General features: G+C 51.8%; 6 protein-coding genes across 6 annotated transcripts; 3 read left to right on the forward strand and 3 right to left on the reverse strand.

Annotated features, from left to right (window-relative positions):
* Nucleotides 1-1,736: 1,736 nt before the first annotated feature.
* On the reverse strand, nucleotides 1,737-2,318 carry Z519_04323 (uncharacterized protein; the record flags this gene model as incomplete). The annotated part of the gene is made up of 1 exon (XM_016762069.1): nucleotides 1,737-2,318. One exon carries the CDS (start codon nucleotides 2,316-2,318, stop codon nucleotides 1,737-1,739), a length of 582 nt encoding a protein of 193 aa, XP_016622407.1.
* A 1,350-nt stretch (nucleotides 2,319-3,668) lies between these two features.
* Nucleotides 3,669-4,783, reverse strand: Z519_04324 (uncharacterized protein; the record flags this gene model as incomplete). Its single annotated transcript, XM_016762070.1, has 3 exons — nucleotides 3,669-3,701; nucleotides 3,757-4,227; nucleotides 4,325-4,783. 3 exons carry the CDS (start codon nucleotides 4,781-4,783, stop codon nucleotides 3,669-3,671), a joined length of 963 nt encoding a protein of 320 aa, XP_016622408.1.
* Nucleotides 4,784-5,927: 1,144 nt separating this feature from the next.
* Z519_04325 (uncharacterized protein) lies at nucleotides 5,928-7,239 on the forward strand (the record flags this gene model as incomplete). Its single annotated transcript, XM_016762071.1, has 2 exons — nucleotides 5,928-6,453; nucleotides 6,506-7,239. 2 exons carry the CDS (start codon nucleotides 5,928-5,930, stop codon nucleotides 7,237-7,239), a joined length of 1,260 nt encoding a protein of 419 aa, XP_016622409.1.
* A 1,528-nt stretch (nucleotides 7,240-8,767) lies between these two features.
* Nucleotides 8,768-10,068, forward strand: Z519_04326 (uncharacterized protein; the record flags this gene model as incomplete). Its single annotated transcript, XM_016762072.1, has 2 exons — nucleotides 8,768-9,173; nucleotides 9,227-10,068. The coding sequence occupies 2 exons, from the start codon at nucleotides 8,768-8,770 to the stop codon at nucleotides 10,066-10,068; spliced, it is 1,248 nt and encodes a 415-aa protein (XP_016622410.1).
* A 1,270-nt stretch (nucleotides 10,069-11,338) lies between these two features.
* Nucleotides 11,339-12,173, reverse strand: Z519_04327 (uncharacterized protein; the record flags this gene model as incomplete). Its single annotated transcript, XM_016762073.1, has 2 exons — nucleotides 11,339-12,040; nucleotides 12,135-12,173. The coding sequence occupies 2 exons, from the start codon at nucleotides 12,171-12,173 to the stop codon at nucleotides 11,339-11,341; spliced, it is 741 nt and encodes a 246-aa protein (XP_016622411.1).
* A 397-nt stretch (nucleotides 12,174-12,570) lies between these two features.
* On the forward strand, nucleotides 12,571-14,150 carry Z519_04328 (uncharacterized protein; the record flags this gene model as incomplete). Its single annotated transcript, XM_016762074.1, has 3 exons — nucleotides 12,571-13,185; nucleotides 13,246-13,594; nucleotides 13,654-14,150. The coding sequence occupies 3 exons, from the start codon at nucleotides 12,571-12,573 to the stop codon at nucleotides 14,148-14,150; spliced, it is 1,461 nt and encodes a 486-aa protein (XP_016622412.1).
* Nucleotides 14,151-14,336: the final 186 nt, after the last annotated feature.

The raw sequence follows: 14,336 nt of genomic DNA on the forward strand, positions 1-14,336 counted from the left end.
CTCGCTTGTTCAAATGTGAGGCAAATGCCATGCGACACTTGTCGTAGAGATTTAGTTTGTCGCATCCGCCAAAACAGGATTTCCACAACTGGGGCCCAAGGGCACTTACCTATACGCAGTACATAGTAACTCCGTACGGGGTACGGGAGCACACACTGAAACGTCTTGTTCGAGGAGGGGGCGCGTGCAGGAGGCGTTCAAGGGTGCAAGTACCCAGTAGGAGATGAAACAGGCTGGAGGAGGGGCCAACCTACCCTGCACAGGCACTGGTGGCAACGGGTGTCTGCTCTACCGGGTAACTAGCACTTGAACAAGGCCAGGTGCGGCCCCCCCTTGGGGAAGCCTAGGGATGTCTAGTCCTCAGGGAAGTTTGGGATCGAGGTAGCCTAGGGATTGCCTTAGCATCGATGACCGAGTAAAGTCGCACTCGGGCACTGACTTGGGAGGTCAGATTTTGGTGCTGGGCATTCCTCTGTTGTGGTCATGGCAAACAATCAGCAAACGACGACAGCGAAAAAGGAACAGATTGTTGCACGCCAGAAATGACACAGCAGGGCTTCGCTGAGTCTCGTATTTTAGGTGGAACCCGGCAAGATCACACAAGCTGCATGAAGCGGGCCACGGCCTTGGTGAGAATCAGGATGGGTGCTCTGCGGGTGGAGGAGAGTCGGTGGCTCGAACCAATGAACATTTACGGCTTTTAGGCCTCACGCAAGCTGCTTGGTTATTAAAACCGCAAAGTCTAAACCAGATACGGTAATTAGACGGATTAAAGATTTTCCCTCGGCAGGCGGATGGCAAAGCATCCATGGCGGGCTTCGTACGAGCTCGCGAGGTAGCGACACCCACAGACAGGCTCCGTAACAAGTATGTAATCATTTCCTACCCAGAGTACCTCATACTGAGTGAGTATGATGCTGGGTATTTGTTATGTCCCCGCCATCTGCATATATATGCAGTGTGCCATAATCAACATATTCCTCAATGCATTCGCCCCGGCCAAGCATACAAGCTCATTAGACCGCGAGGACCGCTTGTGTTTGATCGCGCTGCCAATTTCGGTATTCGTGCTGCTGTAAATACTGGGCAGCTGGCCTAGACGTCTTTACCGAGTCTTGTTCCCCTCCATTCCGCTGCCCTAGGGTGAGGAAGATCCGCCGTTGCGGTACCCGAGTACAGAACACGGAGTACCGAATACGGGAACAGGATTTTCTTCTGGTCGTCATCTGTCATATTTTAGGCACTGCCATGGCTATGTTGCATACCCGTGCAAGCTAATGCTTTCCCATACCAGAGGAAAGGAGCAAAGGTTAGCACCTGGTCGTCAATATGTGCAACGCCGTAAAGACCTGCCCTCCCTATGCCCATTGCCATTGCAATTTTTTAGTATAGATCCTAACGCCGTTGACACCTTGCTCTGTACACCCTCATTGGAAAGGGTGGTTTGACCCTTTCTTCAACGTTCGCCGCCGCTCGTCTCATCTTATCCCATCACGAAGCCTGAAGTTCTCTGGCTTTCCCTCCCGGCCTTTTTGGGACTATTTGTCCCTGGAGCCGCGTGGGAAGTGATGACAAGACGTGTTTCAAGGAGCTGATTGTAGAAAATTGAGAATTTGTGGATAACGACCCCATAGCCTTTTGTGTTTGAAAGGGTTGCCGTTGTGACTTCGCGTTGCAACTCAATTTGGTCTTTTCCTTCTCTTCTTTGACAGTTATTCCAAAACTTTTTCCCAAATTCAAAGACTCAACCGGTCCAAGCTGCGAACTCTTCTCCCGGCTCCACCTGTTACCAAGCCAAGTTTGTAAAATGTCTCTTCACCCGCTGCATTCCGGCCGCCGATATACCATTTCTCCGGACCCAAGGCATCGATGAATCCTCCTGAAGAATTAGAGCTGTCGCTGCCACGTCTCTGTCGGCCTCTCGTCATGGGGGTTGATGTGCCGGGCGGGGACATTGATAGGTTCGGGGCCGTATGCGTCGCGTGAGGGCCGGGTGAGCTCGTCCCCGGTGACCTGGACAGAGGCGTTGCGTATCGGTGTGAACTTGGGTTGGACGAGAAAGGAAGCGGAGTGGTCGAGCTAGGTTTTGGCTGCGCTTGTTGTGGTGGGGTTGAGGTCTCACCCGTCGCTTTCGTAGATATTGTTCTTGTGCCAGACGAGGTTACCGTCGCTGTTGTTGTAGAAACATGTGCAGCGGCAACAAGCGAGCCCGGCGACACGGCATCGTAGGTCGAGCTAGATTTTGCTTGGAACGTCGGGTTCGTGCGGGCTCGAAAGGCCGAGAAGAAGTTGGCGAAGAAGGGTCGGTTGGTGGGCATGGTGTCTATGGATCCTGCTCTCTGGCGAGTGATGCCAGGTAGCAGAGGGAAAATTCGTTGACGGATTGCAGTCGCGGCCCAGGTTAGGTCTTTAAACGAATGATCTGATGCTCGGTAACCGATTAGGAATTGGTGAGCGCAGGCTGCGATAGGCCTGAGCGTGCCTGATCCCGTAGACTGTAGACGCCCTTCTCCCGCACTGTTCCGTCAGGTTCCTCCACACTATTATCCTGTTTGGTGCTGGGCTGTCCGCAAGACGACCATATGTATCTCGTATACACCAACTAGCGCGCTCTGCCCAAGCTGGGACTGGCCTTGAAATCGTGGGGATGCGCTCAGCAGCGGGCGACTCAGGCGAATAATCTTGTATTGTCGAGTTTGGTAGGGACTTCCGAGATGCAGCAGGGCTGAACTAGACAGTGGGTTGCCTTTTTCGATGGGACAGAAAGGAATCGAAAAGAGATTGAAGATCAACCAGAGGCAGAAAGCCGAAGATGGAGTATATTAGAGAAGATAAACCTAGATATGAATCATGGTGGAAGGAGGAGTAGATTTCCAGAGCAATATCGTCACCTGCAGACAATGGGATACCGATCCATCCCTCCATCCATCCCTCATCGGGCGATGATGGAGGCAAGGAACAAACCGGGAGTTTTGAAGCGAAGTGCCAACCAGAACACCAAGGGCTACAAGCGGAGTGAGTTAATTGCATGGAGTGTCATTGGTGAGGCTCGTTGCGCTCCGCCTGCGCTTCCCTCGGCTTTACGTTCAACCCGCCATTGTTCCTTTCCATCGACCTCTTTCTTCTCAGCCAACTACCACTACGATAAGTCTGATTGAGAAAATGAACTACCGGTACATCCCAAAAGTTTTTGTCACTATCAGTGGCTCGCCCGTGGTTGCAGCCAAGGGGAGGGCGGCAGGACAGACGCCCACTGGCCTGCCATCATGTGCCCTTTGTTGGGGACCAAGATACACACATAACCCCAGGCTGGCCATAAATGCCTCCTGGAAGCAAAACTCAGTGTTCATTTTCTGGACGTCAGTACCCGTACATCTACCGAGTACACCACGACATGTCTCAGGCAGTGGAACACGACACTTGAGCCGATACACCCTTGCTCATTCCGTTTTGGTATCACGGCGTCATCTAATAGTCAACCTTCATAGAAACCATTGCCAGCCGCCTTCGCCAAATGTCGTATCAAGGCCCAAGGTAAAATATGCGTATCGTCCATCCAATCCGAGCGAGGAGTTTTCCCATAATCTAGCCCTAAGAGTGTTGTGATGCCAACCAGGTGCAACCAGTAAGGCGGCCGTTCAGGTTTTTCGTTGCGACATGATCCGCGTCTAGTCATCGTCCTCATGATTAAACTCGAGTATCTGGTGTCAGGTTAGTTAGTCCGGCCTGCAACATGGTAATGATGCTGAGAGTTACCATATTATTCCAGTTTCCGCCGTGGGACGTTACCGCACTCGGTCCCATGTTTGCAAATCCAAGCCCAGTGTAGAACGGAACAAGATGATCATGTGCAAGTAGAGATATCCGGTCAGCGATCTTGGAATCTTTCATACGTTGGATGTACGACTTCATCAAGATGGAACCCAATCCCATTCTCTGAAACTCGGGTGCCACCGCCAAAGAATGAACACAGATAGTCCCTCCCATGTCCTGGTGGCCCAACGGCTCCTTGTCCTCGCTGGATGGCAGTGAAGACCTTCTCGTCCTCCAATTTGAGGGAACGCCCATCGAAGCCTCAGTGACACAGGGCGCAGGAGTTCTGGTCGAGACGATATGCGCTATGAGCCGTCGCTGAGACGGTGTTGGCGAATCTTTCAACTCTGCTTTTGTCGGCTGGGTGAACAGCCCCAAACTCAACTCCGGACATCTGGTCAAACGGTACTGGAACTGAGTGACAGCTCTTGTCAGCAAAGCGATCAAGGATCGGCAGAGGCGCATTTCATGCAGTGTTTTGTATAGGAAATAGTCTTGATTGAAGGCATACCTTTTCCCGGCTTGCCCTCTCTTCTGGCGGGAAAGCCGCCTCTTCAAGTGAAGTGCACTGATCCACATCAGATACAGATAGTGCTTGGTTTTCAGGGTGAAGGCGATCCCATTTGTGCGACGAGCCCCGTCTGCGTGCCCCCAGCCGCCCAGTCAGCATGTTCAACAAGGGATGGCTGGCCATGAAATCACGGTCGTCCTCAGAATCGTCTTCTTCCTCGGGTACCTCTTCAGCTTTGTCGGAATGACTAATACGCTGTAGCTCTAAAGATTCAGACGAGGGTTTCGGAGGTGGGGCAACAGCATCCGAATCGCTGTCTTGCATTTCCACGTCCTCGGCCTGGATGTCGATAAAGCCATCTTCGTCTTGGGAGGGTTGACCGCCTCTGGAGTCTACCTTGGCGGAACTCGGCTTGGTGGATTCCTCTGATTGGCTGGAGGGATCCTGGTTTGGGGGCATTTTGACTGGTTCAGAGCAATCATCAACCGGATAAACAGGCGACTTCTACTGTGAGATGCCGACTGAAGAAGGATTGGACAGCAAGTCGGACTCGCGCCAGTTGGCTGGTAGCTGACTTGGCTGTTTGATTGAGAAGCTCCAAGATTGCTCTCTTCGAAGACTCAAGATGGGAAGGAAGGCCCCAGGGGAGAAAGCCACAAAAATGGCGTGAGTGAAAATTCAATTTGCGTCAGGCCCGACGCATACGGGGGGAAGAGACCAGAGAAAGAAGGGTGCAGTCGCTAGGTCAAGAGTGACAGAGCAGAGAGCAGCGGAGCGCAATCACTGTCCCTGGAAAGAGCCAGCTGCTTGGTTAATGGGTGTCAATGGGGAAGCGAAGCGACGAAGTGCATGGCAGGTTGGTGGGAATATGATGTGGCTCAAGCAGTAAGTGAGATGAAGAAATTGCGCGGCACGCGACTCTAGGGCAGAAGGCACTGCGCCTACTCCTCCCAGTTTTAGTATGGAGGGAGGGGTGGGCAAAAGGTGGGAGGGGCCTTGAGGGCCAACTACCTGGGCTGGGACTGAACACTGTGCCCCCGTGAGGAGTTTAGTTAGGTAGGTACCAAGTAGTGCGGCGTGTTATTTAAGGCAGGCACGCTTAATCAGAGGGTCCCTCTTTGCCTTCTAGGGAGGAGCTCCAGGTAACATGTACCAGCTGCTTCACCTATATACAGTAAGTTAAGCGGCCGGCCCACCAGTGCGTCATCGCAAATGTGCCTAAGTAGTTCTTCCATGAACATCCAATTCTTCCATAAGGCAATATTTCCTTTGTTTGCCGCGTTGATGAGAAATCATACTTGAACGCGTTCAACTGCTCTCTGTCCCCTTGACGAGATATTGTCTGCTTCCCAGTTTTACATTTGTTCGGATCGTCGCTGTCCCGTTTGAACAGATATTCGACAACTCGCCGGCGCAGTCTTCCAGCCCTTTTCATATAACCCCATCCTCCGCAGCCCAACCACCGTCATGTAGGCGCAAGCGATCTAATGAGACTTCTCACGCTGTTCCGGACTGACGCGTCTGCAGGCGTATCTCCATAACCATAGTCTCGTCAGACAGAGAGCTGCAGACAGATCTCATCACTCTCGATGTCGGCCCTGACATGACCCTGAACAACATCAAAGCCTTCGTCGAAGCTGAGATCGGTGTTCCTCCATCTGCCCAGATGTTCTTAAAAGATGGGATGCCAGTCACAGACACCTCCGTGACGCTTGCCCAGTTTAATGTCCAGGAAGGTGATTTAATAGCCATGGCCATTCACGCAACTCCTCCAAGACGACGGCCCGCTCAAGGCACCCCCGGCGGCCAGCCTGCGGCACCAATATTAAGAAGCATGAATGATACCGAGCAACTCAGATCCCACTTGTTACGAGACGCGGCGGTCATGGCCGGTTTCCGGAGACAAGATCCCGAACTTGCAGCTGCCGCTCAGGATCCGCAAAGATTCCACGATCTGCTGGAGGAGAGGCTGAGACAGAGAGACGAGATGCAGAGAGAGAAAGAGGAGCAGATTGCGCTGTTAGAAGCGGACCCATTCAATGTCGACGCACAGCAGAAGATTGAGGAAATGATCCGACAAGACCGTGTTCTAGAAAACATGCAAAAAGCAGTGGAAGAGTTTCCCGAAGGTAAGTCAAAGATCCGCTCTTGGGCAAAATTGGTTTAACGCTCGTCTCGCAGCGTTTGGTAAGGTCACCATGCTTTATATCGATGTTGTCGTCAACGGCCATCCTATCAAAGCCTTCGTGGACTCAGGTGCACAGACCACTATCATGTCCCCGTCAGCTGCCGAACGGTGTGGCATCCTGCGGCTGGTTGACAAACGATTCGGGGGAATAGCAAAAGGTGTTGGTACTGCCCAAATCTTGGGTCGAGTCCATTCGGCCGAGATTCAAATTGGACAGTACAACCTAGCCAGCAGCTTCACCGTTATGGAAGGCAAAGACGTGGATTTGCTATTAGGGCTCGATATGCTAAAGCGGCACCAGATGTGCATCGATCTGAAAAAGAACTGCCTGCGAATTGAAAATGACGAGATCCCGTTCTTGCCGGAAAGCGAGCTGCCCAAGATGATGGAGGAGGTTCTAGAAAACGAGCCCAAGGTTGAAGGACCTGGAGGAAGCACAATTGGCACCACGACCGGGACTGTCATTCCAGGAGCACCGTCGGCTGGCCAGCGATCGGGGTCAGCTCAGCGGAGCGCCACCACAGCTGGGCAATCATCTGCCACTGCGCCTGCCGGACCTTCTGTGTCTCAACCAGGCGCGGGTTCTAGCAACTTTGGGGAAACGCGGCCAATCACAGCAGAATCGATAGCGCAAGTAACCGAACTGGGCTTTACAAGAGAGGAGGCCATTGCAGCGCTTCGACAGGCAGGCGGCAACGTCGAACTCGCCATAGGATTATTGCTTTAAATCGTTTTCGGGGAACAGTGAGCACGGCGTTACCGGTTGAGCAGCGTCTTTTCGAACAAACCATTTGGGAAAGGCCATAGAGTTAGCCTCATCAACCCACAGACAGTCGATTGACCACCATGATTAGACACGGGCGGATGCTTGAACTTGGGCCCTCGAGGATTTGGCGACTCGGAGGCTAAAAGACGTTTGTAGACAAGTTGCTTTAATGTAAAACGATCTCTGGTGAATCGCGAGGGTCTCATGACTTCTTCGCAATTCTAAAACTGTGTTAAGAGGCTGGAAAGTGTTTATTGAATGCCCCGTGCTTCGTTTCTTCAGCGGACATGACATTCGGATCCTAGTCGCGCCAAGGCCAGCAGGTTGGATCTGAATCCGGACTGCGGACTGCAGACTGCGCTCCGAGCCTCTAGAGGACCTGTGAACAACACAGGTCAACAACAGACAACACCTCCCTCACCTCCTTATCACTGACGCGTACGCCAACACGGCCGATCTGAGATTTGCGCACTGAGCAATCACTCTCCCCTGTGCGAAAGCATCTGGGTTCGGTACAGACTGTCAAGTCGAACACCGAGATGAATCGACAAGGTGGGTTTGTGGCTCCCTCGCACGGCACACTGCGTTCAATTTTCTCTTTAATGAACCACGGGGAATGTGATGCATATGTCGCACCGGCTGCTCTCGCACGGATGGCTGATTATGGATACTGGATGGCTCGAAAGAGGGGGGCAATCTGTACACACGGCTTGGGAAAGAGGATGTCCTTTTACACGGCTCTACGACACAAATGCGCAAAACGTGAAATATCAGCCAAAGCTTCAGCGCTCTCCCACAAGACTGCGCCGATTCTGAAGCACACTGGAAGTCGCGACGAATGGATATGCTGCGACTGCGTGATACATTCAATTCCGTGGGCCCAACCTGGCGCGGTCACACCAAAGCAATAGTTGCAAAAGAAATCTCCTAAGCCTACGCAATGGCGGTAGATGTTCTGCAACTGGCTACGGAGCAATGCGCTTTGGCAGACGGGTATGGGTGCAGATACATTCTTCAAGCACCAAGGTTCGCGGCTACGCGATGGCATGTACAGGCCCATTTCGCACCGATCCAACCATAGGGTTCTTCTACCCACGGAAAGCTCAGCCTGCGCTTTCACTCCCTTTACAACTGGGATGAGTCCGCCGGGCAGGCCTGTCAGGTCACGTGGGGCTCCTCTGTTGAGGTGGACCTTTCTGCAAATAGCTCGTTAACATTGCTGTTTTTTCGTACCTGCATTGGTGCCACGTGCTAACTAATCTTCTCTAGGACAAGGACGACAACTTCCTGCTGTGAACAACATGAATCAACACTCACAAGGCCGATCCGCTAACAGCGGCAGGATTGTTGCGGGTAAGCCTGGTACGTCTATCCATCAGTCACAGAGATATCTGCTGACACAGCGGCAGCAACTTGGGGGCAAGGCGGCCTTCCAGCACCCTCGCAACAAGCACGAGACTCTGTAGCGCCCGATAGCTGGGCACAAGCTATGGGTTCGAGAGCAAACACGCAACTCGATCTGTCGGCGTCTTCCTTTCCCAGCTTAAACAACAGCAGCCTTCAATCGCAAAGCCACAGTGTTGGCTCCAGTGCCTGGCAGACTGGGCCACCTCAGAACGAACAGGCACAGAGACAGCAAATGCAAGCTTCACGGTCTCATATCTCCTCTCGACAGCAACAACCTACTACCGGTAGAGACGGCTTCTATCCTACTGATACCTACTCCAGGAATGCTCCGATGGAGTTCTCCTCGGAGTCTTCCCAACCCGTACGACGAGCAAGCCAAGCTCCAAGTGGACCTCCCGGGCTGGGGCAGCGGCAACCAAATCAACAGGGCGACAGCACGCCTGGTGACCCCAGCAGAGTAACTTCGCCGTCCGGACAGACACAAATTTGTATAGCTCCCCCACTCATGTGACCGCGCCAATCGCTGACGGTGGAGTTTTAGCTCGATCACCTATATCTCAGAGTATGAATGCGGCCATAGGTCAAGAGAGATTCTTGGGGCAAGATGGAAGGACGCAGTTACAGGAATCGCCGTCACAGTCAATGGGAATGCAGCCGCGAGATATGTTCGGAGATCGGGAGATCGGAACAAGAGCCGACCACGACTCGATCTTCGCAGGGATGGGTGAAAAAGACCGATTCGGGATGAAGGGTTATATTGCAGAACAAGACAATGCGAGCCCAGCTGCAAGAAGTTTGATGAGGGGGGTAGACTTGTCAACTCTCGGCATCAATATGGGCTCTCAAGAACCGCTACTGTCATCCTACCCAGGGCCATGGGCCGAACCCAATGCAACACCACTACGGCCATTGGATTCGGAGTACAGCATACCAGACTGCTACACTGTCAAGAAAATCGCACCACTGTCTACCCGGATCACCGGATTTGTAGATGAAACACTATTCTTCATCTTCTACACCATGCCTCGGGATTACATACAAATGCTGGTGGCCCAAGAGCTGGTGGCGCGCAAATGGCGGTATCACATGAGAGAGAAGCAGTGGCTCACCAGGGACGACGCGTCACCTAGCCCGGTGCTACTGGATGACAAAGTGAGCGAGCAAGGCTACTACATCTGGTGGGACACGAAACTTTGGAAGAAGGTTCGGCGGATTTATACATTGAGGTACGAGGACCTGGAAGAGCAACCCAGCATGGGCAATCGGCCTATTCATGCAGGCACAATGGGAGCAATGTCGGGTATCAATGGAGGAATGGGCGTCGGCAATTTCAACGCCGTGCCTAGTTTGGAGAGGATGGCAGCCAGCGGAAGAGGCTTCTAGGCCACCTTCGACGGTGGATCGTCAAGGACCGAATCGTATTGTGTGTTGCAGGGCTTTGGGTCCTGCACATGTACCGCCATGCCGCTGTGCAGAGACCGCCGCGGCTATCTATTGCAGACAACAAAACTGAATGTACTATTCAAATCTGCAAAAGACTGCATCTTGCGCCTGCCCATGAACTCACTGGGCAGTGGGACATTTCCTTTCTGATATCGCCAAGTCCCCCGCCCCGCTCGCATCAGGCGCCGCTTCCGTTATATTGACTCCACTGCTTACAACTTTCCACAATCCTTTTGGCTGACCTCTATCGTCGGATTCTTGCGACATTCTCTCCTTCTGTGTCCCCTCTCGCTCGCCTTTACCTGTGATTTAGATAACCACTCCTTCTACGCATACTCTTCAAAGTCTTGTCGCAGGCACATAACACACTTCTATTCCGCCCCCCGGATCGTATGGATAAATGACGGAGCATTTGTTTTCATTCTCTCCCGACTATACCACTGAATAATGTGCCATTAAGTCAGCCCTTAAGCTTCCATCCGCCTCAACCTGCCGTCTCATGAGCACCAGAGGCACAGTTGCCCACAAACTTATCAAGCCTCGTGTTCAGCTCGTCGGTGGCTGGGTGCAGATCTCCATCAGTTATGCCACTTCATTCCTGACTCTTCTTCTTCTTCTTCTTCTTCTTCTTCTTCTTCTTCTTCTTCTTCTTCTTCTTCTTCTTCTTCTTCTTCTTCTTCTTCTTCTTCTTCTTCTTCCTCCTCCTCCTCCTCCTCCTCCTGCTGCTGCTGCTGCTGGACTACTCTTTTGTTGCCAAGATAGTCCTGCAATGTCGATCTGCGGACAAGCGTTCTCTCGCGCTCAGGGAGCTCCATAACCTGTGCCTTCCAGTTCGGATCAGCATCTTTATTAGCAGCCTTGCATACGTCTTCCAGCAAATCAGTGTTGAAAGGAAGACCAATCTCCTGCGTCCAATCCTGCAAATAACCAGACTCCCATAGGTACGGCCCAATAGTTGGCCACGGCCTCCGCAGACGTAGCTCTTGGATCAGCGGAATCTGCCAGTCATTATCGGTAAGGCGTCCTCCTTCATATCTCCAAAGTAATTCAAGGCGTTCCAGAACGTATCTTGCATAGAGAATTCGCTTAGATGGCCTATGATCCGTACCAGTCCCAGGCATATAGATATTTCCTGAGCCAGACTCGTTAAGAGGGCCCCATTGCAGTCGCCGATAATGAATGTCGTGGGCTTTCAGTGTTACCCCCCTTCTTATGGGAAAGGTAATTTCATGTGGCCCATATCGAAGGCTTTTTCGACTCGAAAATTGAGCATTAACCCATTTTCCGGCGTCATCTTATATAGAGACGAGCCGGGTCCGCAAACTTCTTCAATGAATTTGTCCGGCATAGCGTATGGCATGAGATGGGCCGCTGTCATTAGACTCGGATCGAAATAATCTCTTAAGACTGGACACCATAAGAAGGTAGGATCCGTAGGGTCTCTTGAGTTATAAGCATCAATCAATTCTGTTCTGAATTTCCTCTGCGTCAGGTCGTTTTTTCGATTCGGGACCTTTTCGAGCCCGGTGCATGGCTTTTGATTAGTTTTGGTGAAGTAGAGATTGACAGCGAGCCGGGCGTTCATCCTGTTCTGGTTTGATCTGATATTCATCTCCTTCATGTCGGGCAATTCGCTATTGTAAAGGTCCACTGAGGCCCGGAAACGGAGACCGTTGAGATTGATTCGTTGATCCCAGAGTTGCTCATTGAATTGGACGGCCTGCCTTTTTGTGATACTATTCATTTTGAGCTGTATGTTCGTTCTTTCTAGCTCGTTGATATTCAAGTCGAGTTCGTAGGATAGGCAGTCTTCGGTCATTTTCAGTCGCTTAGCTGAGCCATCTTCGAGATTTTCTATTTCCCGTTTCAAGCCTCGAATTTCGTCTTTGAGGGTGTCGTGGTTGGCCTGGTTCTGACTTAAAAGATCAGATAGAGATCCCGTGTTTCTTGGGGGTTCGAAGATGGTCGTATGTAGTATGGAAGTTCGTTTGCAAGGTGAGGCGGACCGGCCGCGCGGTGAAGCTGAGGATGATTCTTTTCGGCATGGCTCAAAAAGGTTCTCTGTTAAAATCGACTTGCGTTTATGGGGTGATCTTGAGCGTCCCATCGTCAGCGTCAAGTCGTCGATAGTACAACGCAAAGAGAGGAACAGGTCGATGATCGAACAGGAAGGTAGGTTTCGAGGTGGTATACACGAAAGGCTGTGAGACAAGATGAAGAGATTCAGTTACAGTAGAAGAGGAATTTATTAGACCAATCTAGAGGTCATAAACATGAATAGGATTGAGAACGAAGAGAAGACCTATCGGTGCTGGAAGAGACTTGTATTTATATACTAGCGGGTGCCCGCCGTGCCAAGAGGCTCTGAATTTAAACAGCATTTCGACGAAACGCGTTTGGTCCTCACGCCTTGGGTCCTCAAGCACAGCCAAAACTTTCTTCATGTCAAGGTGCATCAGCTTGCTTGGTTCACTGCTCCGGTCAGAAGGCAAATCTGATGTTGATGAGAGCGCTCATGTCCAAACCCAGAACCGAGCGACAGTGGATACTGCGAGTTTCAGCGATGTTATGGACTTCGACACCCTCGCTGACAAGGTGGAAGACTTGCAGTTGGAACTCGAATTTGCTTATGAACTTTGTGACCAAGCAAACATTCAATTTGACAAGTACCGCACCGAACTGTACGAACTCACCAAGGCCCTAGAATCTGAACGGGAAAAGGCCGCCAGAGCGCAACGGTTGCTGGTAGAGGAGCGAGGTAAATGTGCAACCCTCGAGGCTCGGGCTAAGAATCTCAAAGTCAGCTTGGAAAACGAGTCTGTCCTTCTCGCCAAACTTCAAGCAAGACTTAACACCGAGACGGCATCGTTAAAAGCCATGAATAAGCAGGCTCGGAAGGTGGAAGAGAAGCTGATTGACACCCAGCTTGATCTAGAGTATCTCAGGTGCACCACAAGGGTCGAGCCACCACATGACCCTATGGCCACCCTCACGCAAGATTTTCCTCTGCCGGCACAACCATTTGTTGTTGTGTTGATAGATGGCGATGCCTACCTCGTGAGCATGCATCTCATCGTGCTATACCGTTCGATCCACTAACTCCGCGAGAACAAATAGTGGGCTTCAAATATCTCCGGCTATGGTGGTCCGCAAGGAGGCACGTCGGCAGTCAGCTACGTCGAGGGTACCGGCCCAGGTGCCATCGCCGCTACAAGCATCCGCAATGAAGCCATCAAGTACATCTTGAATCAGAATGGGACTATCCCAATAGCATCCAAGGTCGTCACTCGCGTTTTCCTCAACTTCGGGAGTGGGAATCGATTAGGCATGGTACAAAACCGGCGTCGAAGTGTCCCTCCGGGTGTGAGTGTAGCCGATTTTGCGGTTCAGTTCACCGAGAAAATCCCATTGTTCGATTTCTTCGATGCCGGAAGAGGGAAAGAGAGGGCGGACGACAAAATTAGAGGTGTGGCCCGACGTCCTTGTTCAAGACACTATGAATTTACTGACCATTCATACTCACAGAAAACTTCCACCTCTATCTCTCAACGCCGAATTGCCACGCAATATTTGTCGCTGCCTGCCTCGACAATGGATTTGCTCGCATGCTTGAGCAGTATAGTGACCATCCGGTGGCTCGTCAAAAGATCGTCCTCGTCTCGCCCGGCTACGTTGCATTTGAGATACAGAAATTAGCGCTCAAAGTGGTAGAGTGGCCGAGCGTATTTGCTGCTCGAACCATGCCAGCAAATGCTGCTGCGAGGTATGAGAAAGAAACACTAAAACTCCAAAAGCAGAGAGCAGGCACCCCGCGCAGTGCATCTACGCCAGCAATCAGTTCTGGGGGGACACGATCCTATTTCCCACCGAGGTTGTTGGACCTGATACCTGTGTGGAATCCCGACGTAGGGATGAGCAAGGCTTCAAATGGGGTTGGCTTCAGGGTCCAGCAAAGAACAGGCGCTGTCATAGAGCGTCTTGATCTTGCGCAGATGGTCGATACCATTGAGGATATTGACTGAGAACCTGGTAGAAGAAAGGTAGCGCGATATCTGGGGGATACGTGGAGGATCTTGCCGGGCGCACAAGCCGGGGGAGGTGGACTTGATGACCGGACATGAGCGCTGGTCCCTGCATTTTCAGTTCTTCGACTTCATATCAACTACATCTGGCATGATCGGGAATTCATCTTGGACAAAGCAGGGTCA

This window comes from Cladophialophora bantiana (assembly GCF_000835475.1).
Source record: "Cladophialophora bantiana CBS 173.52 unplaced genomic scaffold supercont1.5, whole genome shotgun sequence".
Lineage (NCBI taxonomy): Eukaryota > Fungi > Ascomycota > Eurotiomycetes > Chaetothyriales > Herpotrichiellaceae > Cladophialophora > Cladophialophora bantiana.